The 27,087-nt window shown below is 42.2% G+C and overlaps 1 protein-coding gene across 2 annotated transcripts in view; it reads right to left on the bottom strand.

The window, feature by feature from the left end:
• Positions 1–8,873: 8,873 nt before the first annotated feature.
• Positions 8,874–27,087, bottom strand: part of LOC126416730 (ras-related and estrogen-regulated growth inhibitor-like) — a 605,084-nt gene continuing 586,870 nt past the window's right edge. For both annotated transcript variants that reach the window (XM_050084555.1, XM_050084564.1), the window contains one exon: positions 8,874–12,819. In XM_050084555.1, coding sequence (XP_049940512.1) covers positions 12,552–12,819 — 268 coding nt within the window. In that variant the 3' untranslated portion in view covers positions 8,874–12,551. The remainder of the gene's footprint in view (positions 12,820–27,087) is intronic.

Genomic DNA, 27,087 nt, shown 5'->3' with positions numbered 1-27,087 from the left:
TGGGTGGTCAGCGTCTCCAGGACGATGACGAAGTCAAAACAGTGGTGGTGAAGTGGTTAACAAGTCAGGAGGCAGACTTCTATGAGGAGGGTTTTCAAAAACTGGTATAAGATTATTACAAGTGCCTCAATATTGACGGAAATAATGTAGAAAAGTAGATTAAGGTACAGGCTTTCACGTAAAAATAAAATTATTGAGATATCTTAGCACGTCTTGTTTTAATTTCAAAATGGTACTTACTTAAAAAAAACACACCTCGTAAATACGCTGGGGGCCCTCACTGCCTTGTAGGAATCGAAACGTAGATAATTTTTGGCTGTCGAAGGAGCAGATACCAATAACTGCACATACATGAAAAGTTGTGTCTTAAATGGCCGATTTCAATTGTTCAATAACTTTCTTTGAGTAACGCACGAACTTGTCGTTGCCGATAGTTTGCAAAAAGGTTTCTGTAACCAGTATCGCTATTTGTAGTGTATATTCATTGAGTTGTGTTCTAGAGACATCTGGCGAGAGATACCAGACCCGAGTTTCTAGGCGAGTGGCCAGTGAGTGGCCTGGCGGTTGAGAGATCATGCTTGCGAACAGATTTGAAACAGACACTTGTTCGTCGGCACTTGGTCTGGCTGGACGGTGTCACTGGAATCAAATAAATAAATAAATGTCGTGTGACTAGGGCCTCCCGCCGGTAAGACAGTTCTCTGGGTGCAAGTCTTTCGATTTGACGCCACTTCGGCGACTTGTGCGTCGATGGGGATGAAATGATGATGTTTAGGACAACACAACACCCAGTCCCTGAGCGGAGAAAATCTTGACCCAGCCGGGAATCGAACCCGGGCCCTCAGGATGTAAATTATGTCGCGCTGACAGTGGAATCAGATGTGAAGGCAGCGTGTCTGCAGTACTGCTCAGAAAGTTTCTTTTCTCTGCGGTTATTCGAAGTGGTTGCTGATACGCAAAGTTTCCTATTAAGAAATACGTGTGGTGTTCTTAGCCCACGGCAACTTTTCATTAACTACCGTTGCGAAAGTGAACATGAGTCCATGCGCGTGCCTTTGAAAAGGTTACGCGAGTGTAAGAATTCAACATCCTTGTAGCTGGTTACAGATTTTTATCCTTCTCAGTTAATACGAAATATTATGCTGTCGATTCACTCCCTCCTCCAGCTCATTCTATGGTTTTCCTGTAATTGTGAACATACATCTGATTCATTTTGGTTGCTATACTTCAGACTCATGTGTACATGTCTTTTGGATGCCAAGCGACTTGCATAAAATGTTCACTCCGTTTTGAATCAATCTAGCTGCACATGCTTCTTTTCATTTACGTTTTCCGGAGTCATTTAGTGAACATTTACGTATATATTTCAGTGTGTCCGCAGCTCGTGGTCGTGCGGTAGCGTTCTCGCTTCCCGCGCCCGGGTTCCCGGGTTCGATTCCCGGCGGGGTCAGGGATTTTCTCTGGCTCGTGATGACTGGGTGTTGTGTGCCGTCCTTAGGTTAGTTAGGTTTAAGTAGTTCTAAGTTCTAGGGGACTGATGCCCATAGATCTTAAGTCCCATAATGCTCAGAGCCAATAGAACCATTTTGTATTTCAGTGTGCTGTGTCTACTGACATTTCGTGTTCACGTGCTGCAAGGTGTTACTTTTGTCCAACTAGCAGCCGCACATGACAAAGGCCGCAAATTGTTTCCGCTGCCACATAGGTTCCGCTATTTATGAATATTTAGAGTTGCAGTTATTATATGTTCATTTATATATTTCTCCACTGTTGCCTTCATCTTTCTCTACTATCACCATTTTTAATTTCTTTTGTATTGCGCTATTTGTCTTGCAGGATATTCATTTGTAACACCGATAATGCAGGATGCATGGCACCTGCTACCGATAAACAATTTTTTTCTGAATTGTATATAAATATTTGCAATTTAAATGGTTTCTTTTAATAAGTAAGGACACTGATTCACTGTATGTGTAAATTTAGGTAGAAGTCTGTTGATGTTTCATTGTATTTATCTGTGTCTTACTGTGAAACTTATCAGCTCTGGGAAAAAGCCAAGGAATTGTTATTGGCATCGAATAGCAACGATAATAGCAGTGCTTGTGCGTCGTAAAATCTTTGGGTAGGGGATTGTTGCGCAGAGCGCGCGGAGAGAGCGGGAGACGGGTTCCAGCGCTTGTAGTGTGCGGAAGTGTGGTGTTAAAGCTCTCGCAGTAGAGAGTACCATTTTCGGCGGCTTAATGTATGCGCGCCGGCCAGATGTCTAGTAGCGAAGTACGGACAGTGGACGGGCGGAAGAGGCTGTATTAATTACGATTTCCCGTTCCTGTAATTAGCCGTGGCTCCACAAGATGCTACGATCTTCAACAACAGCAGCAGTTCCAGCAATACAGTTTCGTTGTCGCTTCTGAGTTTCGTCGTAAGCACAGCACTGAAGTAAGACTGTTCATTGGTAGAAAGTATTAACAGCTAACCCAGCAGCATAACTGAATGTGATTTGATTCATTAAAGTTATTTAAATAATAATCAGTTAAACTCAGGGCGATTCTGTCCTCATTGCCCCCAGACTTTGTTACCCAGCAAGATCCTTGTTCCTCTTTTTTTTTTTTGTTATATGCTAACTGAGTGTCATAAGGAACAAATTGAACAGTTAGAGCCAGTTTATTAATGAATAATTTCGCTTTTAAGAATTTCAGCCTCAGTCTACTTTCAATTAACTGTTGTGCAACAGAGGTTTCAGTATATGACTAAAGTAAAGCAATTTCATTTTTCAAGTTTGAGAATGAATCACTGTACAAAAAATCCAGATATAAAGAAATGCACAAATTAAGAGTGTAGAAGTTTTATTTATTTTATATATAGCTTGGAGCACGCTGTTTGGTTTGGTATATATTCTAGTGTTTAATTCCGTTCAAATCAGTAAAAAAGGCTCAGTTGTTCAGACAATAATACGAAATCCAATTTGCAAAATAAGTAACAGCTAATTATAAAGTGCTTGCTTTTTCTCTAAATTTCTTTGATGACTTTATGTTGAGGTCACTGAAAGTCATTGTTCATGTAACGAAGTTCGGTACTACAAATCTTCCTCGAACTCTGGACCTTTGCCTTTCGCGGGCAAATGCTCTACCATATTTTTTTTAATGCACATTTTTTTGTTCGTTGCGGACGTCACATGACATTCGTTAAAGTTCTTTTGTTGATCCTTCCACTCAGTTTTTTTATCACAGAGGCCAAGCAGCTCTCTGACCGAACAGACTGAGCTACCGTGCCGGCTACCATCTGAGCTACCCAAGCACGACTCACGCCCCGTCCTCACAGCTTTACTTCTGCCAGTACCTCGTTTACTCATTCAGTTTAAGTACACATTTTCAAATCATTACTCGATTACCTTTTTCAAAATTTAATGCCAAACATAACGTAAGAGTGACTTGCCAGTTTTCTTTATCATTACATACTCACTTAAAATTAGTGTCAAAAAACGTGGCAACCTTCAGTTGCCACGTCAGTGTTTAATAATACTTGTTTTTCTTTCCCATCAATTTGTACAGGATTTTGGATGTAAATTGCTCTAGTGGGCTGGCGACCGTTAATTATTTCCTTTTCGTTCATTAGTGTAACTTTTGGATTCATGATCAGTGGTACCCCTTTTCTGTCCAGAGGTGTTCGTGAGTGAATGCACAAAATAACTTTCATTTTCCAAATTATAGCCCTGTCCGGTTTAATTACTTTTTAATTTTAATAGACTTTTCATCAGAAGGGTCGGTTGTACACTTTCCTCCTACTCATCGGTATCAATTCTTCGGGAAAGATAGCCTTGTGCAATTATAAAAAATCAATTAGTCATACACGCGATCCACTGTCATATTTTATATAGCAAGTAGGATAGGCAGGTTAGTAAGAGGGAGGTTACACACTCCGAGACAAAAAACGACGCACAGTGAAGGAATAATCCGAATACGACGGAAATCGGTAGATGTCATGTACATATACAGTCGCCGGCCGCGGTGGTCTCGCGGTTCTAGGCGCTTCAGTCCGGAACCGCGCGACTGCTACGGTCGCAGGTTCGAATCCTGCCTCGGGCATGGATGTGTGTGATGTCCTTAGGTTAGTTAGGTTTAAGTAGTTCTAAGTTCTAGGGGACTGATGACCACAGCTGTTAAGTCCCATAGTGCTCAGAGCCATTTACAGTCGGAAAAGAAATGATAATTTATTCAAGAGAAAGAGCTTCACAAATTGAGCAGGTCAATAACTCGTTGGTCTATCTATGGCCTTTACGTGAGCAGTTATTCACGTTGTCACTGATTGACAGAGTTTTTATGCCCTCCTGAGGGTTAGCGTGTCAAATTCTGCTCTATTAGCGCGTTACAGCGTCAAAATCCGGAGCTAGTTGGAGGGCCATGCTCAGGTTTGTCTTCAGTGGTGAGTCCCGCCTCGAAATGAATCCCGATGACCAGCATAGACACGTCTGGAGTTGCCTTGGGCAGAAGTGGGATACCAACATGACCCTCTCACGCCATACGGCCTGACAGCTAGAAGTGAGGGTCCGAGGTGTTATTTTATTTTATAGCAGGACCTCTTTGGTTGTCTGCCGCAGCACCCTTATAGCAAAGCGGTGCGTCAACGATATTCTGTGCCCCATTTTGTTGCCCTTCATGGCAAGCCGTCATATCTTACATTTCAGCTTGATAATCCCCACCCATGGGCGGTGAAAGTTTCTGCTGTTTATCTTCGTGTTTGTCAAACCGTACCTTGGCCAGCAAAGTCACTGGATCTCTCCCCAATTGAGAACGTTTGGAGCATTATGTTCATGACTCTCCAAACCAGCTCAGGATTTTGATGATCTAATGCGCCAATTGGACAGAATTGGACACGATATCTCTTTGCAGAAGACCCAACAACTCTGTTGATCAGTGCCAAGCCGAGTAACTGCTTACATAAGGGCCAAAGGTGGACCAACTTGTTATTGACTTGCTCCAAATGTGAAGCCTTCCACTTGAATAAATCATCCAGTTTTTCTGAAACTATAATAATTTGCTTGTCTGTACAAGTACTATTTCGTCTCTCGCCGTACAGGTCTGTTTAGTATTAATTTGACTACAAGCCTGCGTAACATTTGCGAAAAATAACTTTCTATTGTGGTCTGGCTTCCATAGGACAGAATTCTGAAAGTGGCCATTATTCTGAATATTATCTTTGAAATCACTTTTTCCATTAAGGGGACCGAACATAATTTATATTATGTACAGGTCAAAAGCCAATATTCATAGCTTGGATACGAAGAACTGTATGGACTGGGAAAACCTGAAAAATATCTTGATCTTTTGATAGACACGCTTAAATGAAATAATTTTGGAGAGCCTAATTTTACATAGCCTCCTACTGTTACTGAAAAAGGCGAAATGCAATATGTGAGTAAAATTGAATCTGCCTCGTAATGGCGGCGTATTGTCGTCCAACAGCGATGCTCTTTTTACTGGCGGTGCTCCAGTTTGAAAATACTAAAAATGCTAAAATAATTGAAATCCTGACGTGAGGGATACAATGTTTCTATAAATAAGAGTATAAATGATAACTGAACTAATATCTGACATATATTAACCTTTAAGTATACAATTTCACACCTTAATCTCATTTCGTCAGATACAGCGACAACATTCGACACGGAACAAAACTTGAGAGAGAGATGGCGGTTACTCATCCCGTGTCTTAATAGCAAAAAGGAAACGATAGTATTGCATGTTACCCTTTCCAGGAATAATACTTCATACTCATAGTTATAATGTTTAGTACAGAAATGCTTCGTATTTGTCTTGAGTGTATTAATATCGTGTTTTTTGACGTTGTTGCTTATCTGTGTGCCGTTTTTTGATTCAGAGGTGTTTTATCCCTTGAGTGTTCGTTATGTGTACTAATTGTTATTTGATGGTAGATCTGAATTGAGTTTAATCTTGCTGTCTTTAGTCTACATTTTCTTTTTAAAGCTTTCACATAGTTTGTGTACTTGTTACTGCTGTATCCTTTGTTTTCTGCTATGTTAAAGATGGTGTTTAGTTCTTTTTGACACATTTTTCTTGTTTTGGCATAATGTCGATTGTTTCCGAACAACATAATTTTTGTTTCATATTTTACTTAGAAATGAGGAAAATTATTTTATTGTTGAACTGTTAAAATGTTCCATGTTCCATATATTAACTGCAACAATAGTGCAAGTTTATCGGTTAAACTTTGGAGCGCTGTTAGTTGTAGAAGCTCTACGTTGTGGATGAGTTAGAGAAGCATTTTAGAACTGGGCGTGACTCAAAGTTTTGCTGAAATTTAGTAGAGCAGTAAAAACATGTTTCTCTGTGGAGTCATATGATTGTGGCATGCATTGTGATAGCGGGAGATTACGGCCATTTTATTACAGGATAAGAATAAACATAATTTCATCGATTTCATTATTCATATGGGGAAAATTTTTGTTGGACAGTCTACTTACGTAGTTATACTAGTGCTTTGTCTTGATTCCATCTAAGTGTGATACTCTTGTACTTACGTGTATTTAGTTGCCTGTCACATTCCCTTGAAAGTTTTGCTAGTTATTCATTGGAAGCGTGCTTGCTGTCTTGAGTGCAGATGTTGATTTGCAGTTTGCATCGTGCCTGTCGCTAATTCCAATGTTCTATATGGGAGACCCCTGTGGAGTTCATATGGTTTATTACAACAAATGATTTCATCATAGTGTAAGGAGTAGAGTATTTTCGATTCACAGTTGTGTCCAGAATGAAACTTTCACTCTGCAGCGGAGTGTACGCTGATATGAAACTTCCTGGCAGATTAAAACTGTGTGCCAGAGCGAGAAGTGGGTTCTCATATGCAAAGTTTTCCATTAACCCATTCATGTGGTGCCGTTAGAACACTTTCTAACGAAAGGCAAAGGTCCCGATTTCGAGTCTCGGTCCAACATACATTTTAATCCGCCAGGAAGTTTCAACAATTGTGTGTTTAGAGCTTAAGAGTACAGATCGGAGTATTCTGCCTGTTAAACGGCAACTTTCAACATTTTCCAATAATTTTCTTTGAGTAATTCGTGAACTTGTCGTTGCTAAAACCTTGCAAAGATGTTGTGTAACCGGTATCGATATTGGCAGTGTACATTCTTTGAGCTGCCTCTCTGAGATGCTGGATGAATGCTACCTGTCACGAGTTTCTTTGCATCCGGCCAGTCAATGGATTTTTGTTTAGAGACCGTGTTTGTGAGTAACTCTGAAATAAACATTTGTAAGTGGGTGCGTGAATGGCTGGACAGGCTTTCTGGAGTTAGATCCAATGGCAACATGTCTCTAGTATGGTGAGGAAGTTTCATGCATTTGCCGTATTCGAAGTGGTTTCCCATGTGCAAGGTTTTCCATAAACCCATTCGTGTGGTGTTCATAACCTACAGCTACTTTTCATTATTTGTATGTGCTAAATTTGCTTGAACTGCGCAAGTGATTTGGTACCTACGTGCATGGTGTCACAAAGGTTACATGTCTGTGAATTCAGTAAGCTTGTAGCTGGTTACAAACTCGTCCTCTTCTCGTTTTATACGAAATAGTACGCAATAGATTCAGTCACTTTCTCCTTCAGTGTAGCTCTTTCTATGTGTTTCGAATGCCAAGCGGTTCGTACATAAAGTTCACTTTATTTTGAATGAACATGCTTCTTTTCATTTACAACTTTCTGAGCCAGTTATTGAATATTTATATATATATATTCGAGTGTGCTTTGTCTACTACCATTTCGTGTTCATGTATTGCAAGGTGTCACATTTGCCTCCCTCTCATTTGCACATGACGAAGTTCACAAAGTATTTCAGCTCTGAGATAGTTTCCCCTGTTCATATAACAGTAAATGCACTGTTCTTCCACACGATTATTTGAATTGTGAAGAGAGGTCTTAACCACAGTCACTTCGCAAAGAGATATTATGGCTGACACTGTAAAGTGTATTTTTCATGTTCCAGAAACTAAATTACAGACAGTATTACATCTATGTGGCTAGCTTTATTCGCTAAATCATACCTGTTCAAATATTTTGGACTGCGTATCATTCAAAAGCCTCTGAGACATATTATCAGCATTTACTCGCTATTCATAATTTCAACAACACTGAGAGGGCCACATCCCCACTGCACAGTGGTCAACTATACTCTAAGCTGATTTGTATTATACTTCAGTGATTTCAGTAGGACCTTACGAGTGATTTTCACTTATTTAAGTTGTGCTGTTTAAGTAAGCGAAAGCTGCTGATTTCAGTCTATTTCCATTACTGACGTCGGATAGCCCTACAAGATTGATTATTTGGATAATTAATTGATGTATAAAAAAGGTATAGTTTAATTAAATCACGACTTACTGGTTGTACTTGCACTAATAGCTCACTTACTAAAGCGCAGCCACCTTGCAGACTGAAACAGATCCTAAACTGGAACTATCAAGTATACAAATTTGCAGCTTCACTGAAGACTTCTGATCAGCTATTCACCCACTATCAATGAGCTGACATATTTTGATGAACCTTTCATTGCGTAAGAACACTATTCAAGATCGGAATCCTGTTGTACACTGAATAGACCACTGAAAATAGCTCCTTAATCATGTGAATTGCTTTAGTATTATTGCTCAGATCTTGCGTTTTCACATGACGGAATTACAGTCGTGTTCAGATATTCGCAAGGCGAGAGACTTTTAGGAGTGACAACGTATGGACTTACCTGAGTCTTTAAAAACTGTAGCGTAGTTGTTACTCTCGGGTCGAACAGCCTTTGCACACACTGGTTCATCTTAATGCTAAGAAAGGGAAAGAGTATTAAACTTCAAAGAATGACAAGTTGTTGTACAGTTTTTGCGTAATTTATATATTTATTCAATGAAATGTACAAAGTATTTGGAAGCAACATGAGTCGCCTATTTCACAGACATCACATAAATTTCGGCTGTAGGAATGGGGTGTCGCCGCGAGATCAACAGGTATGGCAACTTATCTGCGAGGTTGCGCGGACAGCATGTCATTAGCGCTTTCTGATGTTGGGGCAGGCCGAAACACACTGCTCGTTCTACGCAAAGAGAACTAAGCTGAGAACTGTCCGGAACGATCTACAAATAGCGGTGGCGTATGTCCAATCAAAGTACAAAAATGTCAAAGAGCACCTACATGTACCTTCTTTACGACCGCTGTATTGTCAACAGCAGTGAAACTTTCTTCTTTTATTAGCAATCTGAAAAGTTTTATTTTGCTTGATGCCAAAGGCATTACTACGTATGCATTTTATAAATGGCTGTCCGCGTACATTGCAGATAGGTTTACTGTCACCTGATACTGGCGACTATAGGGAACCTGATGGACAGCAAAATGTAGGCTGTACAAGGCACTTCTTATCCTAAGAGGAACATGAAAATAAAATTTATTACTCTGTCCAACAGGAATGTGTGAAGTATGTAATATGTTGTGTACCAGATTCACAGGAATCGAAAACTATATTCTGTTATATACATTCGCAAAATGTGGAATTTTTATTGTACACGGATGTGAATGGCCATGACAAATACTAATTAGCACTATTGCATTAAAAAAGCATCTGTAGGTATAATACAAGGACATGGAACACCGTTTCTTAAAGTAATAGAACAGTTGATGACTATTTACAATAAATCATTTTATAAAAATATCATTGCGATGAAGGAATGTGTCATAATACTATAATGTCTTTAAGGCACGTGGTTTCACTTCTTAAATTACACAATGAATCTCAACTTCACTCACTTGGTACAAAATGTTCTTTATATACATTTATGTCTTCATCTTTTTATGTACATCGGCAAATATCATTACTTTAAACGCTTGTGTCTCAAACGTCTCTGGGAACTTGTAATTAATTTACACGTATTTATTCGGATGTGGTTGACGTATGTGAATATTAGACAGTCATCAAAGTCCACGAAAATGCCTGTCACATACTGGACATGTCATACGATCAGCAATACACACTAAGTGACTCGTAAGTGGTATCTTCCTCATATTCGACAAGCCCAAGAAAGATAATTAGAAAGTAGCCACATATGAATACAATTCTGTCGTGTCAACACCAGTAGAAGAAACGGATCCTACTAAGCCATGCCAATAAGGAAAGAAAGTTTTGAGTGTTTTCATCGTGCCTACAATCCGAAACGACAGTCGGCGGAACTGTTGGTTCCCGTTTTAGACCGAGATGTAGACGAACTGGATTTTGTTTGCTACTGCGGTGCACTGAAATGCGCAGGAATTTTTTTTAGATGTAGTTCGCAAAAGCAGGTTAAAATGTCACCTAGTATTTGTTTGCAACGCACCGTAAAACAAGATCCACATCAAGTGCGTCTAGATCTAATACAAGAAACAATATTTCTGCCACGTTTATAGCCGACTGTCATTTCGGAATATAAGCACCTCACCTGCAGGTCATTACGAACCAAAGTCATAAATAGGCCCCACTTCATTAACTCACAAAACATTTATGCTGTTTACAAGGGTCGATCACTAAAGAACATGGGATACTTGATTTAACAAGGCAAGTGGGTCACCTGAAACGTTGAGAACCACATTAAAATTAGCTTATAATACAAATGTCTCACCCCAAAAACAGTGGTATGATTCACTCAAATGCAAAACAGCGCATCTTACAGCGAAACGAATTTGAATGGTCACCTATTCGATGCTTAGGAGAGGAACTTTTGTAACGAGAAGTAACAAACTATCGCTGTAATAGGACCAAAACCACGCCGAAGAAAACAAAATATTGCCAAGCTCCTGATGCGTACTTCTTCGGCAATATATACTCTAGAAGTATGATTGATTTTGTGATTACAGTGTCGGAAACTACAAGTAAGGTTTACGATCATAAATTCACCGTCAGACTTCACTCTATGCTATACAACAAACTTCCTGCTCCGAAGTACAAGCATAGTACTGTATGTTTGCCAAAAGTCGGGTAATGACGACGACATATTAATATCACCATTTAGTAATATAGTTAGTGCGACTTTTGGTGTGCAGAAGTCATTCTGAAAGTAAAAAAGTGCCTTTAGTCAGAGGTACACATTGTTTTGTTCTACTTTTCTGTAATCCCACAACTGCACTTTGTAGACTGAGTAACTGTAACGCCATTAGAGAATGATTGTTATTCAGGCAGTGTAATTATTTTAAACAGAGGGACATACACCAATAACTGACGACATTGAAATGTGGGAGTTTTTTAGTCCTATGATATCGAGGTTTCATTTCTTCACGTTACCAAACCTACCTACCCAGTTACACAAGACAAGCAGTTCTGCATGCGAATGGCTTACACCTATGTTTTTTGGGGTGAGCAATTTATATCCTAAGGACATTTTCGTGTGGTCCTGAGCGTTTGAGATCACACACTTCCCTTGTTATCGAAACATTTTACCACGTCTTCTTTTTCTGGACTAGATGATGTACCTCGGAGTGAGAAGTAATACGTACCATTACAACAGACTACCGATGGTCCTCAGAGTAGCAACACGCAAAAACAAAATTTGGCACGGGTAAATTATGAGTTTTCTCCTCAAACACAGTTTTACAGCCGTCAGCAAACTTTAAACCAAGGATCTCCAACACGCGGCCCGCGAGCCGTATACGATCCTAAGCAAGCATCAGTGCGGTCCAAAAAGCGAGCGTGTATCACATAATCGTTTGAAAAAAAAATTCCATAAAATTACGATTGTTGTGAAAAAATGAATATTTTCAATTTAAAATTCCTGCCACACCTTCGACAGTCTGTCTCTCTCCCTCCTCTCTCTCTCTCTCTCTTTCAAGCGTGTTAGTTTTAAGCATATTATGCGCGGCCCAAAAATACTATTCTTCCAGTGTGGACCAGGTAAGCTGGAAGATTGGACACACCCGCTTTAAATCGATACTGAATTTGTTTATACTGTCATGAGACTCGTTGAATCTTCAGTGACCCCTGGGATGGAAGCAAACACTTGTCAGCTGCCTCTTGTATTTGCACCGATATCTTCGCTTACGACCTTAAGGAACTTGAGTGGTAGTGACTTCAACATGTGAAATGTTGGATCATTTCCGCTGCACATTAATGCAAGTGTGTTGGGTCCTTTTAGGAGCGACTTTGATCCCTGCGTTTGGAGGGGGGTTTTCCAGTGGACAACCTACTGTCGGTAAGGCCACGTACCCAAATCGGAGGTCAACGAATCTAGTCAATACTGTGTATAAATATGCCCTCTAAAACAGGGCAGTCTCGAATGGGGAGCTTCTAACAAGCATCACACGTCTTCGCATCTGATGCAAAGCACTTCTTGTGAGATGCAGTTCATGTGGGAAGCCTCGAAACCTCTAGTCGTTCTCACGCGAGAGATTCTGTCCACAGACAGCTGCCTAGGTACTCGAGGAATGCGGCAGCCAACCGCAGCCTGTGGTGCGGTGGGACACCCCGGCGGCCCCTCGGCGCACAGTGTGTAGGAACGGACGCGACGGCGACGGCGTCGTCAAGCCCCGCTGCCGGGGCACAGGCGGGCCAGCTATATGGAGAGCGACGGCCTCTTCTTGCGGTCGCCGGAGGCCTTGTTGCTGTTCTTGCCGAAGATGTTGCCGAGCACCTTGCTGACCGAGTTGACGCCCAGCTTGCGGCGGATGGGCAGCGCGCGCAGCAGCTGCACGGAGCGCGCCTCGCGCAGCAGCGACTGGAAGGCCAGCGAGACGCCCGCGAAGTTCTCGGCGGCGCTCACCTCGTAGAACTGGCAGCCGTACTGCAGCGACAGCTCCTGGCCCGCGTCCACGCAGATCTCACTGCAACACCATCGCCCGCAACCGACTCAGCACCAGCGCCACAACAACATAAGGGGAGTTTCACTACTATACAGGTTGTTGCAGAACTACTTTTACAAAGTTTGGGCACAGATTCCGTACACCGAAACAACAAAAGGGGTCACCAAGTTAAAGAAGTTTACTGTTGTGATTCTTCAACTTCTCCCGGCGTATTTCTTACTCGAACAGTCCATGGTGTACTGCCGGTTCATAGTGTCCAACGGGCACAATATTTCGGCCATCAGACATGTCGCCATCGTCATGTGCGCTGACGAACTGAGCTCCTGAGGGCGGGCGGCCGTCTAAAATCACCTTCTCCCGCGAGGCGTTCTCTCCGTGGTCCATCACGAAATGGACTACCAACATACCAGGGTCTTGGCACAGACATCTAAATACTAGGACAGCGTCGTTAGAGAGGCTATCGAAATTCGTACCAGGGACGGACTCATCAACAGAGATTGCGGCTATAACCTCAGCAAGGCATGGGAACCAGCAAAAGGGGTTCAGCAATGAAAACGAACAAGCGACCAGGGCGGACGAGGCAGTTACAGCGACACCACCACAGACGCCGACGTCAGCCTCTCAGCGACCGCTGACACGTGTGCGGCTGGTTCCGGCAGAGGTTCGAGTCCTCCCTCGGGCACGGGTGTGTGTGTTTGTCCTTCGGAAAATTTAGGTTAAGTAGTGTGTAAGCTTAGGGACTGATGACCTTAGCAGTTAAGTCCCATAAGATTTCACACACATTTGAACATTTGTACCAACGACGCGCGGCCGCGGCCGCGGACCGCGGAGAGAGAACACCTCGCGGGGGAAAGGGATTTAGGACGGCCGCCCGCCCTCAGGAGCTCAGTTCGTCAGCGAACCTGACGATGGCGACATGTCTGATCGCCGAAATATTGTGGCCGTTGGATACTATGGACCGGCAGTACACATGTGGACTGTTCTAGCAAGTTTACTGTTACCAGTCACTGTTTATTTATATCGTTGTGCGTTTCAAAGGTCTAAACCTCCATCATCAGGTGGTTATGGGACTGTCTAGCAGAGAAACCAAATACTACTTCAGAACACGGTTTGCACTTTTTTTGCTGTAAGCTTACCATATATCTAATGATAAAAATAAAATATGTAAAACTAAATACCTCCACTGGTCAGTTTCCTATCACTCTCGTAGCACATCACATGTATACTGGTATATTTTGTAAACACAGATAGCGTGTGGAAACAATTACGTGCAAGGATCACATAGCAAAAGAGAAACGTTATAACAAAGTACAAAGAATATAAACTACTGGCCATTAAAATTGCTACACCACGAGGATGACATGCTACAGACGCGAAATTTAACCGACAGGAAGAAGATGCTGTGATATGCAAATGATTAGCATTTCAGAGCATTCACACAAGGTTGGTGCCGGTGGTGACACCTACAACGTGCTGACATGAGGAAAGTTTCCAACCGATTTCTCATACACGAACAGCAGTTTACCTGCGTTGCCTGGTGAAACGTTGTTTTGATGCCTCGTGTGACGAGGAGAAATGCGTACCATCACGTTTCCAACTTTTATAAGGGTCGGATTGTAGCCTATCGCGATTGCGGTTTATCGTATCGCGACATTGCTGCACGCGTTGGTCGAGATCCAATGACTGTTAGCAGAATATGGAATCGGTGGGTTCATGAGGGTAACACGGAACGCCGTGCTGGATCCCAACGGCCTCGTGTCATTAGCAGTCGAGATGACAGGCAACTTATCCGCATGGCTGTAATGGATCGTGCAGCCACGTCTCGATAACTGAGTCAACAGATGGGGACGTTTGCAAGACAACAACCATCTGCATGAACAGTTCGACGACGTTTGCAACAGCATGGAGTGTCAACTCGGAGCCCATGGCTGTGGTTACCCTTGACGCTCCATCACAGACAGGAGCGCCTGCAATGGTGTACTCAACGACGAACCTTGGTACACGAATGGCAAAATGTCATTTCTTCGGATGAATCCAGGTTCTGTTTACAGCATCATGATGGTCGCATCCGTGTTTGGCGACATCGCGGTGAACGCAAATTGGAAGCGTGTATTCGTCATCGCCATACTGGCGTATCACCCGACGTGATGGTATGGGGTGCCATTGGTTACATGTCTTGGTCACCTCTTGTTCGCATTGACGGCACTTTGAACAGTGGACGTTACATTACAGATGTGTTACGACGCGAAACCCTACATTTCAGCAGGATAATGCACGAGCACATGTTGCAGGTCCTGTACGGGCCTTTTTGGATACAGAAAATGTTCGACTGCTGCCCTGGCCAGCACATTCTCCAGGTCTCTCACCAACTGAAAACGTCTGGTCAATGGTAGCCGAACAACTGGCTCGTCACAATACGCCAATCAGTACTCTTGATGAACTGTGGTATCGTGTTGAAGCTGCATGGGCAGCTGTACCTGTACACGCCATCCAAACTCTGTTTGACTCAATGCCCAGGCGTATCAAGGCCGTTTTCTTTTTCTTTTTTGAAGATACTCAAGAAGCATGCTTACAGTAGAGGAACTTGTGCCTGTTATTAATCTGCGGTATCTTATCTGAAGGTGGAACAAGAGTTCTATAGGAAATTTCACAAAACTAGCAACAAAAAGAGCAAACAGTCAGTTATTTGTCAACAATTTCCATAGAGCTGCAAATGTTGCCGATGAAACTGACCCTTTGAGACCTCTCATGCCACAGGAGACTGTTCAGTCAATCATAGAATCAACCGAAAGAAGTGTGAATGCATCAACTCGTCGTTTAAGCAACAAATTAGACGTGCCAAAAACAACGATTCTGAAATTTATACACTTTATGCTAAAGAAAAAAGTGCACAACATTCAGGTTCTTGACAAATTAGACCACGAAGATTACACAGCTCACAAAAGCTGCGTGCTACGGTTTGATAGCAGCAACGAACAATCAGCGTCTCGTAGATCACATCTTGGTTATTAGAGAGCCGTTATTCCCCATGTGAAGAAAAATTAGCAAATACAAGTGGTGCATATGGAGTAGCAAATAGAGTTGTAAAACTATTGTAGGCTATAACAGACTATCACAAGTAAGCATAGACTGCTATCCTTCTCCTAGTAGCCTGTGTCAGTTAAGGTCGTAACCGTATTACCTGTACGTTAGGTGTGTTACATAACTATCAGATAGTACCTCAATTCGATCGATTTTTTTGTGTGTCATCAGTGTCTTATTAGATTCCCCTAGAAGAAGCGATTAACCATCTAGAAACTGAGTGAGTGTATATAAAGGGACCCGTTATCAAAAACATTTTTGTCCTACGTAGTTATCCTCATGTCCGTAACTTAAATATAAACTGTATAACGAAACTGAAACTGTCAGTCTTTACCACTGGTTCTGGGTTTATTCGCAAATTGTTGATTTTTAACGTGAAACAGATGGATACTGTAGCGAAAAAAGGAAAAAAAAGAATGCGCTAAAAACTCAATTTGCTCAAAACACGATAATATAAAAAAGAACTAGAAAACATAAACATATCAAACATGGCTTCAATACTTCGTCGAGCTTATATATAACATGTTCCCGTTATTCATAAGCAATTTCCAAGCTTATCAATAGTAACAGGAAACTTTTGCCTTTGATCGTGATGATCAACATGCTATTGAGTACAAAATAACAATAATTCCATACAGTTATATATGTTTGTGCATGTAAACTGTATTTGCATCAGAAGTAATTGCTGTGGTTACATAAAAGCGCAGAACTTAAGTGATCAACTGATTTTTATTATTATAAAATGGAATTTATATTTTGTAGGGATATAAAATACATAAAAGTGTACCCAAAAGTGAACGATGTGCGGTTCTAACTATGTGCAAAACTATGTGCAAACTCCCAGTTTGTCTCTCACACATTCCCTTATGTTTCCTTCCCTACCAATCCTACAAATACTACCGGTAATCCTCCAATTTACAATGTAGTTTGTGAACTGTACCAAAACCACCGAATCGTAGCTTTGGTAGAGTGCAGTTCTAGTAACGAGCCACCTTTCGGTAGCCGGCCGATGTGGGCGAGCGGTTCTAGGCGCTTCAGTTTGGAACCAATCGAACCCTATGGTCGCAGGTTCGAATCCTGCCTCGGGCATGAATGTGTGTGATGTCCTTAGGTTGGTTAGGGACTGATGACCTCAGATGCCACGTCCCATAGTGCTCACAGCCATTTGAACCACTTTTGAACCTTACGGTACCACCCAATGGCAGAGAGATACACAAAAAGCGAAAGTGAGCCATGTATTCAAAATGACTACAGTTTATCGACCCTTCCATTTAGCAGAAGGAACTAGGAAACACATACATTACTATTCTGGAGCATCTGATAACAAACGTACTTGAATATTATGTGAATGCATTCATTATGTTTAGAAATGGATCTAGACTTTATGACCACCCTGTAGTGGAAACCCTATCTCTGTAGCGCGCGTTTCGGAAAAAAAAAATCCTGAGGAGCGCAGTTGTCTGTACAAAAATTTCAGCCGCCTTGTCGTTTGGTCTGCCGGGCCTTAAAACAGATGTTAACAAACCCGTCCAGTTCTCGCCGTTCGCGCATGCGCCAGAGCGGCAGCACCATTTGTAAGTGCAAAGCATAGTTTGATTTATCGCCCGCCGGCTCAGTACAATGGCGTCGTAATTGGAGACGCATGGCGAGCCGCGACCCGAGTGCGCATGCGCCAGCGCGCTTTGCGAGCGCCCGCACTCGGCCTTGTTAGCGCGCGGGACGTCTCACTCGGCCGCTTTCCCCGCTAGCGCCACTTGCTGCATTCCTGCGCCGTCAAACCCGTGGCCAGACCGCTGAGCGGGTGGGGGGAGGGACGTGGCGCCTGATTTACGAATAATACTCGTCCCAGCCCGACCAATTAAACCGCGCCGTAAATCACGGCAATTCATTTACTTCAAGTCCGCGTTTAAAAGCGCTGGCTGGCTATCACACTCCCCGACCGACACTTTCTCCTCGTTCCGTTTGGAATTGTTCCGTCACAACGGGAGAGCAACGTTGTGACAATCCGTGCCAGAAACGCGCTCGTCCTCCCGCTTTTCGAAATGACGGTGCTCACTCAGATGACAACGGGACGCCTGTGGCTGTCGCAGTGACGGTAAATCGTGAATAACTCACGCCGAGGTGAGAACGGCCTCGTCCTGGTATTCGAAGGTGACAGTGAAACACACGCTGGCTCCCGAGAATCGTCTTATCCCAGAATAACTTCAAGTGAGGCAGGTGTGGCTCGCCCAAGTATGTAAAAGTTATTTATTTCCTGCTGCCACTTCGATGAGCACACTTCGATAGGGAGTGTTAAATGCCGCATGAGCTGTGTTAGAGCAAAAGTTTGGCTGATTCATCCATTGGTAAGACTTGCCAAATCTGAAATATATAACTGGTTTATTTAGAGTCAGTCTTTGCAGCTAAATAACACGGTATATGCAGAGTGTAATGTCGTGCAGTATGGGATAAACTGAGCGACATTTATCGCGTGGTGAACACACAATGTATGCTTGACCTAACAAATGAAATGACTGAAAAGTACAATTCTCGTCTCCTGCTGTCTCTCCAGAGCACACCCTTGTAAGAAACCGTTGCTTTTCCTTGCCTCTGACTGGCTAGTTTTCGCGAATGTGGATTTCAGAACGCGGCGCGATGGAGTGACTAGGCTGCCCCCCTCTTGAACCTTTCTTTTCTTTCCGTCATTGCTTCTACGATGTATAGATTAAGCTGCATTGACGGAAGATCGTCATCTAACAGTTCCTCAGAATGCTCAGACCATCACGTAACGACATCAAGGAATCGCGACCAGCGTAGAAACGTAAGAACAGACCGCACTTCATTTGTAATTATTTTATTCAGGAGAACCATTATCGTATGGTTACTGTTACCCATAAGGTTAATATATTTTTTTCCGTGACGATTCTGTAAAGAACCTGCTCATTTCTGTCTTATCAGTCCGCTGAATTCTCAGCAGTCTTCTGAAACACTACTTCACAAAAATATAGATTCTCTTCTATCCTGAATTAGCCACAGTGCACGATTCACTTTTATACAGTGCTGTGCTCCAGTCTTCCTCACATTAAGGCGGCATGTTTGATACTAAAAGTCTTCCTTTGGTGAGTAAATGTCTCCCCATCTGTGCTAGTTTCGTTTACAGATCCTCCTACCTTCGTCCTCAAGTGCTATTTTTTTTCTCTCCAAGCGTAGTGGAATTCCTTCGCTGTGTCTGCTAGGTTGTCCACAATTTTCATTCCAAGTTTGTCAGTAATCTTTTCTCTGCTGCTACTTAATACTTTCGTTTATATTTTACTTACTCTCAATCCATATGTTGTACATAATACACTGTTCATTCCATACAAAAATTCCTGCAATGGTTCCTCACTTTGCTATCCTCAATGAATGTCACCAGTGAATCTTATCATAGATGCCCTTTCACTTTTGGATCGGAGCGGTAATGGCACATAATGTAGTCTTTTTGAAGCAAGACCAAGGTGGCACCACGTCTTTTTTTTAGCTGTTATTAACTTTTGAAATGTTCTCCAATGAAACTATCGCTATATCGGGCATCACCTTCACACACGTCAACACATCGATAACGAATATTGAGACATCGCAGATTTCATATAGTTCAGACGTACTCAGTTTCCGAAATGGAGTAAAGCCGGTCGTTAACGTCTGCTCTGAAGAAGGTAGCGGCAAGTGAAAAGCAGTCTCTTCTACAATTTTCTGCGTTGCTGTCAATTCCTCCGTGTCAGCATGTGAGTTTTATTTAATCGTTCTCGATAAGGATATATATATATATATATATATATATATATATATATATATATATATATATATATATATGTTTCAAAAATGACCGGTGTATTTGAAACGGCAATAAAAACTAAACGAGCAGCGATAGAAATACACCGTTTGTTGCAATATGCTTGGGACAACAGTACATTTTCAGGCAGACAAACTTTCGAAATTACAGTAGTTACAATTTTCAACAACAGATGGCGCTGCGGTCTGGGAAACTCTATAGTACGATATTTTCCACATATCCACCATGCGTAGCAATAATATGGCGTAGTCTCTGAATGAAATTACCCGAAACCTTTGACAACGTGTCTGGCGGAATGGCTTCACATGCAGATGAGATGTACTGCTTCAGCTGTTCAATTGTTTCTGGATTCTGGCGGTACACCTGGTCTTTCAAGTGTCCCCACAGAAAGAAGTCACAGGGGTTCATGTCTGGCGAATAGGGAGGCCAATCCACGCCGCCTCCTGTATGTTTCGGATAGCCCAAAGCAATCACACGATCATCGAAATATTCATTCAGGAAATTAAAGACGTCGGCGGTGCGATGTGGCCGGGCACCATCTTGCATAAACCACGAGGTGTTCGCAGTGTCGTCTAAGGCAGTTTGTACCGCCACAAATTAACGAAGAATCTCCAGATAGCGTGATGCAGTAATCGTTTCGGATCTGAAAAATGGGCCAATGATTCCTTTGGAAGAAATGGCGGCCCAGACCAGTACTTTTTGAGGATGCAGGGTCGATGGGACTGCAACATGGGACTTTTCGGTTCCCCATATGCGCCAGTTCTGTTTATTGACGAAGCCGTCCAGATAAAAATATGCTTCGTCAGTAAACCAAATGCTGCCCACATGCATATAGCCGTCATCAATCCTGTGCACTATATCGTTAGCAAATGTCTCTCGTGCAGCAATGGTAGCGGCGCTGAGGGGTTGCCGCGTTTGAATTTTGTATGGATAGAGGTGTAAACTCTGGAGCATGAGACGATACGTGGACGTTGGCGTCATTTGGACCGCAGCTGCAACACGGCGAACGGAAACCCGAGGCCGCTGTTGGATCACCTGCTGCACTAGCTACGCGTTGCCCTCTGTGGTTGCCGTAAGCGGTCGCCCTACCTTTCCAGCACGTTCATCCGTCACGTTCCCAGTCCGTTGAAATTTTTCAAACAGATCCTTTATTGTATCGCTTTTCGGTCCTTTGGTTACATTAAACCTCCGTTGAAAACTTCGTCTTGTTGCAACAACACTGCGTTCTAGGCGGTGGAATTCCAACACCAGAAAAATCCTCTGTTCTAAGGAATAAACCATGTTGTCTACAGCACACTTGCACGTTGTGAACAGCACACGCTTACAGCAGAAAGACGACGTACAGAATGGCCCACCCACAGATTGCGTTGTCTTCTATATCTTTCACATCACTTGCAGCGCCATCTGTTGTTGAAAATTGTAACTACTGTAATTTCGAAAGTTTGTCCGCCTGAAAATGTACTGTTGTCCCAAGCATATTGCAACAAACGGTGTATTTCTATCGCTGCTCGTTTAGTTTTTATTGCCGTTTCAAATATACCGGTCATTTTTGAAACACTCTGTATATATATATATATATATATATATATATATATATATATATATATATATATATATCCAGCCGCTGGTAGCCGAGCGGTTCTAGGCGCTTCAGTCTGGAACCACGCGACCACTACGGTCGCAGGTTCGAATCCTGCCTAGGGCATGGATGTGTGTGATGTCCTTAGGTTAGTTAGGTTTAAGTAGTTCTCAGTTCTAGGGGACTGATGACTTCAGATGTTACGTCCCTTAGTGCTCAGAGCCATTTGAACCATTTTATATATATACAGGGTGGTACATTGATACTGACCGGGCCAAATATCTCACGAAATAAGCATGAAACGAAAACACTACAAAGAACGAAACTCGTCTAGCTTGAAAGGGGAAACCAGATAACACATGGTTGGCCCGCTAGATGGCGCTGCCATAGGTCAAACGGATAGAACTGCGTTCTTTTTTTTTTTTTTTTTTTTCTTTTAATAGGAACCTCCATTCTTTATTACATATTCGTGTAGTACGCAAAGAAATATGAATGTTTTTGTTGGAGCACTTTTTTCTCTTTGCGATAGATGGCGCTGTAATTGTCACAAACGTATAAGTACGTGGTATCACGTAACATTCCGCCAGTGCGGACGGTATTTGCTTCGTGATACATTACCCGTGTGAAAATGGACAGTTTACCAATTCCGGAAAAGGTCGATATCGTGTTGATGCATGGCTATTGTGATCAAAATGCCCAAACGGCGTACGCTATGTGTGCTGCTCGGTATCCTGGACACATCATCCAAGTGTCCTGACCGTTCGCCGGATAGTTACGTTATTTAAGGAAACAGGAAGTGTTCAGCCACATCTGAAAGGTCAACCACGGCCTGCAACAAATGATGATGCCCAAGTAGGTGTTTTAGCTGCTGCCAGCCAGAGTGGCCGAGCGGTTCTAGGCGCTATGTTCTGGAACCGCGAGACCGCTACGGTCGCAGGTTCGAATCCTGCCTCGGGCATGGATGTGTGTGATGTACTTAGGCTAGTTAGGTTTAAGTAGTTCTAAGTTCTAGGGGACTGATGACCTCAGATGTTAAGTCCTATAGTGCTCAGAGCCATTTGAACCATTTTTTAGTTGCTGTCGCGGCTAATCCGCACATCAGTAGTAGACAAATTGCTCGAGAATCGGGAATCTCAAAAACGTCGGTGTTGAGAATGCTACACCAATATCGATTGCACCCGTACCATATTTCTATGCACCAGGAATTGCATGGCGACGACTTTGAACGTCATGTACAGTTATTTCTCTGGGCACAAGAGAAATTACGGGTCGATGATAGATTTTTTGCACGCATTCTATTTAGCGACGAAGCGTCATTCACCAACAGCGGTAGCGTCAACCGGCACAATATGCACAACTGGGCAACGGAAAATCCACGATGGCTGCGACAAGTGGAGCATCATCGACCTTGGCGGGTTAACGTATGGTGCAGCATTATGGGAGGAAGGATAATTGGTTCCCATTTTATCGATGGCAATCTAAATGGTGCAATGTATGCTGATTTCCTACGTAATGATCTACCGATGTTACTACAAGATGTTTCCCTGCATGACAGAATGGCGATGTACTTCAACATGATGCATGTCCGGCACTAGCTCGCGTGCGGTTGAAGCGGTATTGAATAGCATATTTCATGACAGGTGGATTGGTCGTCGAAACACCATACCATGGCCCGAACGTTCACCGTATCTGACGTCCCCGAATTTCTTTCTGTGGGGAAGTTGAAGGATATTTGCTATCGTGATCCACCGACAACGCCTAACAACATGCGTCAGTGCATTGTCAATGCATGTGCGAACATTACGGAAGGCGAACTACTCGCTGTTGAGAGGAATGTCGTTGCACGTTTTTCCAAATGCATTGAGGTTGACGGACATCTTTTTGAACATTTATTGCATTAATGTGGTATTTACAGGTAATCTCGCTGTAATGATAAGTTCACAAAGGTACATGTATCACATTGGAACAACCGAAATAAAATGGTCAAACGTACCTACGTTCTGTATATTGATTTAAAAAAACTTACCTGTTACCAGCTGTTCGCCTAAAATTGTGAGCCATATGTTTGCGACTATTACAGCGCCATCTATCACAAAGCGAAAAAAGTGGTCCAACTAAAACATTCATATTTCTTTACGTACAAATATCTCACGACCACCCTATATATATATATATATATATATATATATATATATATATAAAATACCTGTCACCTCGACATAACTTTAACATACGCTGAAACAAACTTTTATACAACACCTGCTTCAGTTACGTTGTTAAATTTTGAAAAGTTTATGTTACTTGGATCCTTAAGCGTTAAACTATATGAACACAGGTCAGAGGAAGTGCATCTCAGCACAGCTACCAAGTTTCGCCAGCTGCTCACATTTCTCATTAACCGCAATAATGCGTTTTTTCAAGCTTTAATTTCCGTAACAAAGAACAATAAAAAACTCTGAAACGTTTTTTCTCTTTCACTGACGCCCACTCATGTGATATATTACTATCGAGTGTTACTTTACTTGTTGTTCGGAACTTAGTAAACTTTCTTTTCGTCATTAACTAATAGTCCATTTACAGATGCGAAATAAGTAAAGTTTTGGAAAGTATTGTACACTTTCCTTGTGTTGTTTTCGTAAGATTAATTATAGTACTCGCCTCATATGTGAAAATCACTAACTTGATTGATGTAATGTAACTGGAAGGCAACTCAGCAGTACAAGTAATAGAAGTGAACCCGAAATTGAAACTTTCGGAAACTCCAGTCGCAAATTTTGTACCAGCCATAAAAGCTTTTCTTCTCTAAACATTTGTAGTCTCTCCTGATGAGTTTTGTTCATATTTGTCCTTAAAACTGCAATACCGAAGTCATTAATCCTTTTATGATTAGTGGTATGCACTGGAAGAAAGTGTTGAGACAGAGGCTGTTACTGTGTTAGTCGACAATTATTGTTTACTACAGAGCTCCATGATACGTCGCTGACGAGAATCGAAAAGGTCTTTTGGAGCTACATTGCCGCACCTAGGAGTCATGACATATTACCTGTTATAATTGTCCGGTTGTATCAACATATCTACCATGCGAAATTAATACCGAAGCAGCCACGGCCGTTTGGAAGCTAATTTGAATAAGGTTCACTCGATGACTAATTTTCCGCGGCCGGCCGAGGTGGCCGAGCGGTCCTAGGCGCTTCAGTCTGGAACCGCGCTGCTGCTACGGTCGCAGGTTCGAATCCTGCCTCGGGCATGGATGTGTGTGATGTCCTTAGGTTAGTCAGGTTTAAGTAGTTCTAAATTCTAGGGGACTGATGACCTCAGCTGTTAAGTCCCATAGTGCTCAGAGCCATTTTTTTAATCTTCCGCGAGCCGACTTTGTGGCATTTCAGCGCATTTGTTAACTACAGTTCCTTCTATTCTGTATCGTGTTAAGCTGCAGATTCACCGCTGAATGCCATTTCTCTCTCTAGTGGAAGACACATTACCTTGCTCAAAAGCTGTTTCATCCGGTGCAATTCTTGCCCAGAGGCCTACAGTATAATTTATTCAAGCCGTCTTACTCTTTTCTCTAACATAAATTTTCGTCTTGGCGGCACAGAAAAAGAAATGTGTGCGCAATCTCGTATTTCATCCATGACTCCCCGTTCGCTTCTTGTCCCAGTCATACGCGGTTACCTGGCTGCGTGCCGAAGAGCCACTCGAGTGAAACGTTTCTTGTTGGCTGCGTGCACTGCAAGAGCTGTAAACCAGTGGAGGTTTCTGACTCTAGACAGCCGTTCCCTTTCAGTTTTGTTCAAGCCTTAGCTGTAACATGCTCATTTGACTTTCATTACAAACTGACATGTATTAGCGTTTTGTCATAAGTACATACATGACTCCTTTCTTGTACCGTTTCCGTTTCTTGATGTTGCGCATTTGTGCGAGTCCCTCACTCTGACTGCACAAACCCGCAGCAAATAGCAAAAAATATTGAACGCGTGATAACATCTTCTCTATGGCATGTTATACACAAATTTATAGAGTATTAGGACTTCAGTCAGATCTGCTAATGTGCCATCAAAATTTATCAGAAATAGAGGTTTTCCTGACACTTTGAGGCGTAGCGCCGTATACCGATCCTGCCTTGGAGGCGGTTAAGTGGGAGATGTGTCTCAGAGCTGGATAGTGACAGATAGTGACGCGAGACTGGACGAGCACGTAGTTTATGTATCAGCCGATGGAGGACAATATTGGATAGCGGACTGATTTAGTTTCGATTGTGCCCACTAGAGTGCACTAAAGTAATAGAATGTTTTTCATAAACTGTTGTAGTATTTTCATAAAGTGTTATTATGTCTTTTTGTGTATGTAAAATCTTATAAATGTGTTTTAGCAGTATGAATGATGCGTGAATGTGGTTTAAGGTTAATATGAAGTTAATTGTTTAACGAGTTATGTAGTGGGATTTAGTGTGGGAAGAATTCGAAGAAATATGGATGTGGACAAAGGGGATTTTTGTAGAATAGATTTGTAAAGTAGGTTTATGGTAAAGGGAAAGTTAATTCAGGTATAAATAACAATAGTAAATAACTCTATGCATAAACAAAACGCCAGCATATTAGATAATTACGTCGGTAAAAAGTGCAGTCGTTAGGTTTACTATTTTGCGACTGGTTATTGACGAGAGGTGCGGACTGACACGAGACAATGTTGTTTTCCTATTGGCTGTTGAGTAAACTGACCAATGGTAAAGTAATATTCTTCGCGCTCATTTCTCTGCTAGTAGAGAAGACTTAGAGCATTCAAGAGAGGAGTCGCAGCCTAGCCATGAAACAGTTCGGACGTGTGTAGTAGTACGAGTAGTTCCGATGGAAATGATAAGTAGCCGGATCTAGCAGTGTTTCATACATCAAAAGTGTGGTAAATTGACGGCATAATTATTCCGGAATTTTTAAGTGAATTTTGTGACGAGAAAATACATATATTTCGCGTGGCGTAATGTGCAGGTCGGTGACTAAAAACTGTGACTGCATTAGGTACCGACAGACTTAATATTTGGCGTGCAATCTCAACCAAAAACAATAAGTATTTTTGTAGCTATTACGTTTTCGGGAAATGCAACACCATAAACTTGCCAATGTGAGTGAAAGGAATTTTGAGTGACTGTGTGAAGACTAGCACGGGCTTGGCAGTGATATTTGTTCACCTAAGTTTCAGAATATATTAATTAAGGACATAGTTTCCAACCTTTCATTTCGTGTGAAAATTTTCTCCTGAAACGTAGATTAGTGACTTTAATTGCAGCCTGGTCCACGTGGAAGTACAGTAGGTTTCGCTCGGCTTCCCTACTGATGATATGCTGAGGCAATGTTCACTAGCAGGTGCAGGTTCGTCGTAAAAGGGACGGAAGGAACCGCGCCGCCGCAACTTGACTTCCAGTATGTCGCAGATATAAAACACAGGACTTTCAATTGGAAGAATTAGTGGTATGAAACGAAAAAAGATGTAGGGAATCATTTTAATTCTCGACGAGAGGTATCTTGAGCACCCACCAAATATAGGCAGGCAATCATAACAGCTGTAGCCGAGCAGTGCCTGGGTTACATCACATGGTGAACTGTTTCTATGATGTGAATGATTACTTGCAACAAAAATTGCTGAACGCTATGGGAGGAAACTGTAGGGTTATCACTTGCATCATACGTTCATGGTGTATTATTATCCAATAAAATTTCTACTCCTATTTTTCTGTCTCTCATTTATTTTATGTTCTTTTGGAATTGTTGAACTGTCATGAAATCAAATCGTATCGTTTCTTTTTATTGCCGCTTGAAGTCTTTAAGTT

The sequence above is a fragment of the Schistocerca serialis genome, chromosome 1 (assembly GCF_023864345.2).
Source record: "Schistocerca serialis cubense isolate TAMUIC-IGC-003099 chromosome 1, iqSchSeri2.2, whole genome shotgun sequence".
NCBI classification, from domain to species: Eukaryota; Metazoa; Arthropoda; class Insecta; order Orthoptera; family Acrididae; genus Schistocerca; species Schistocerca serialis.
This window is presented reverse-complemented; position numbering and strand designations above follow the sequence as displayed.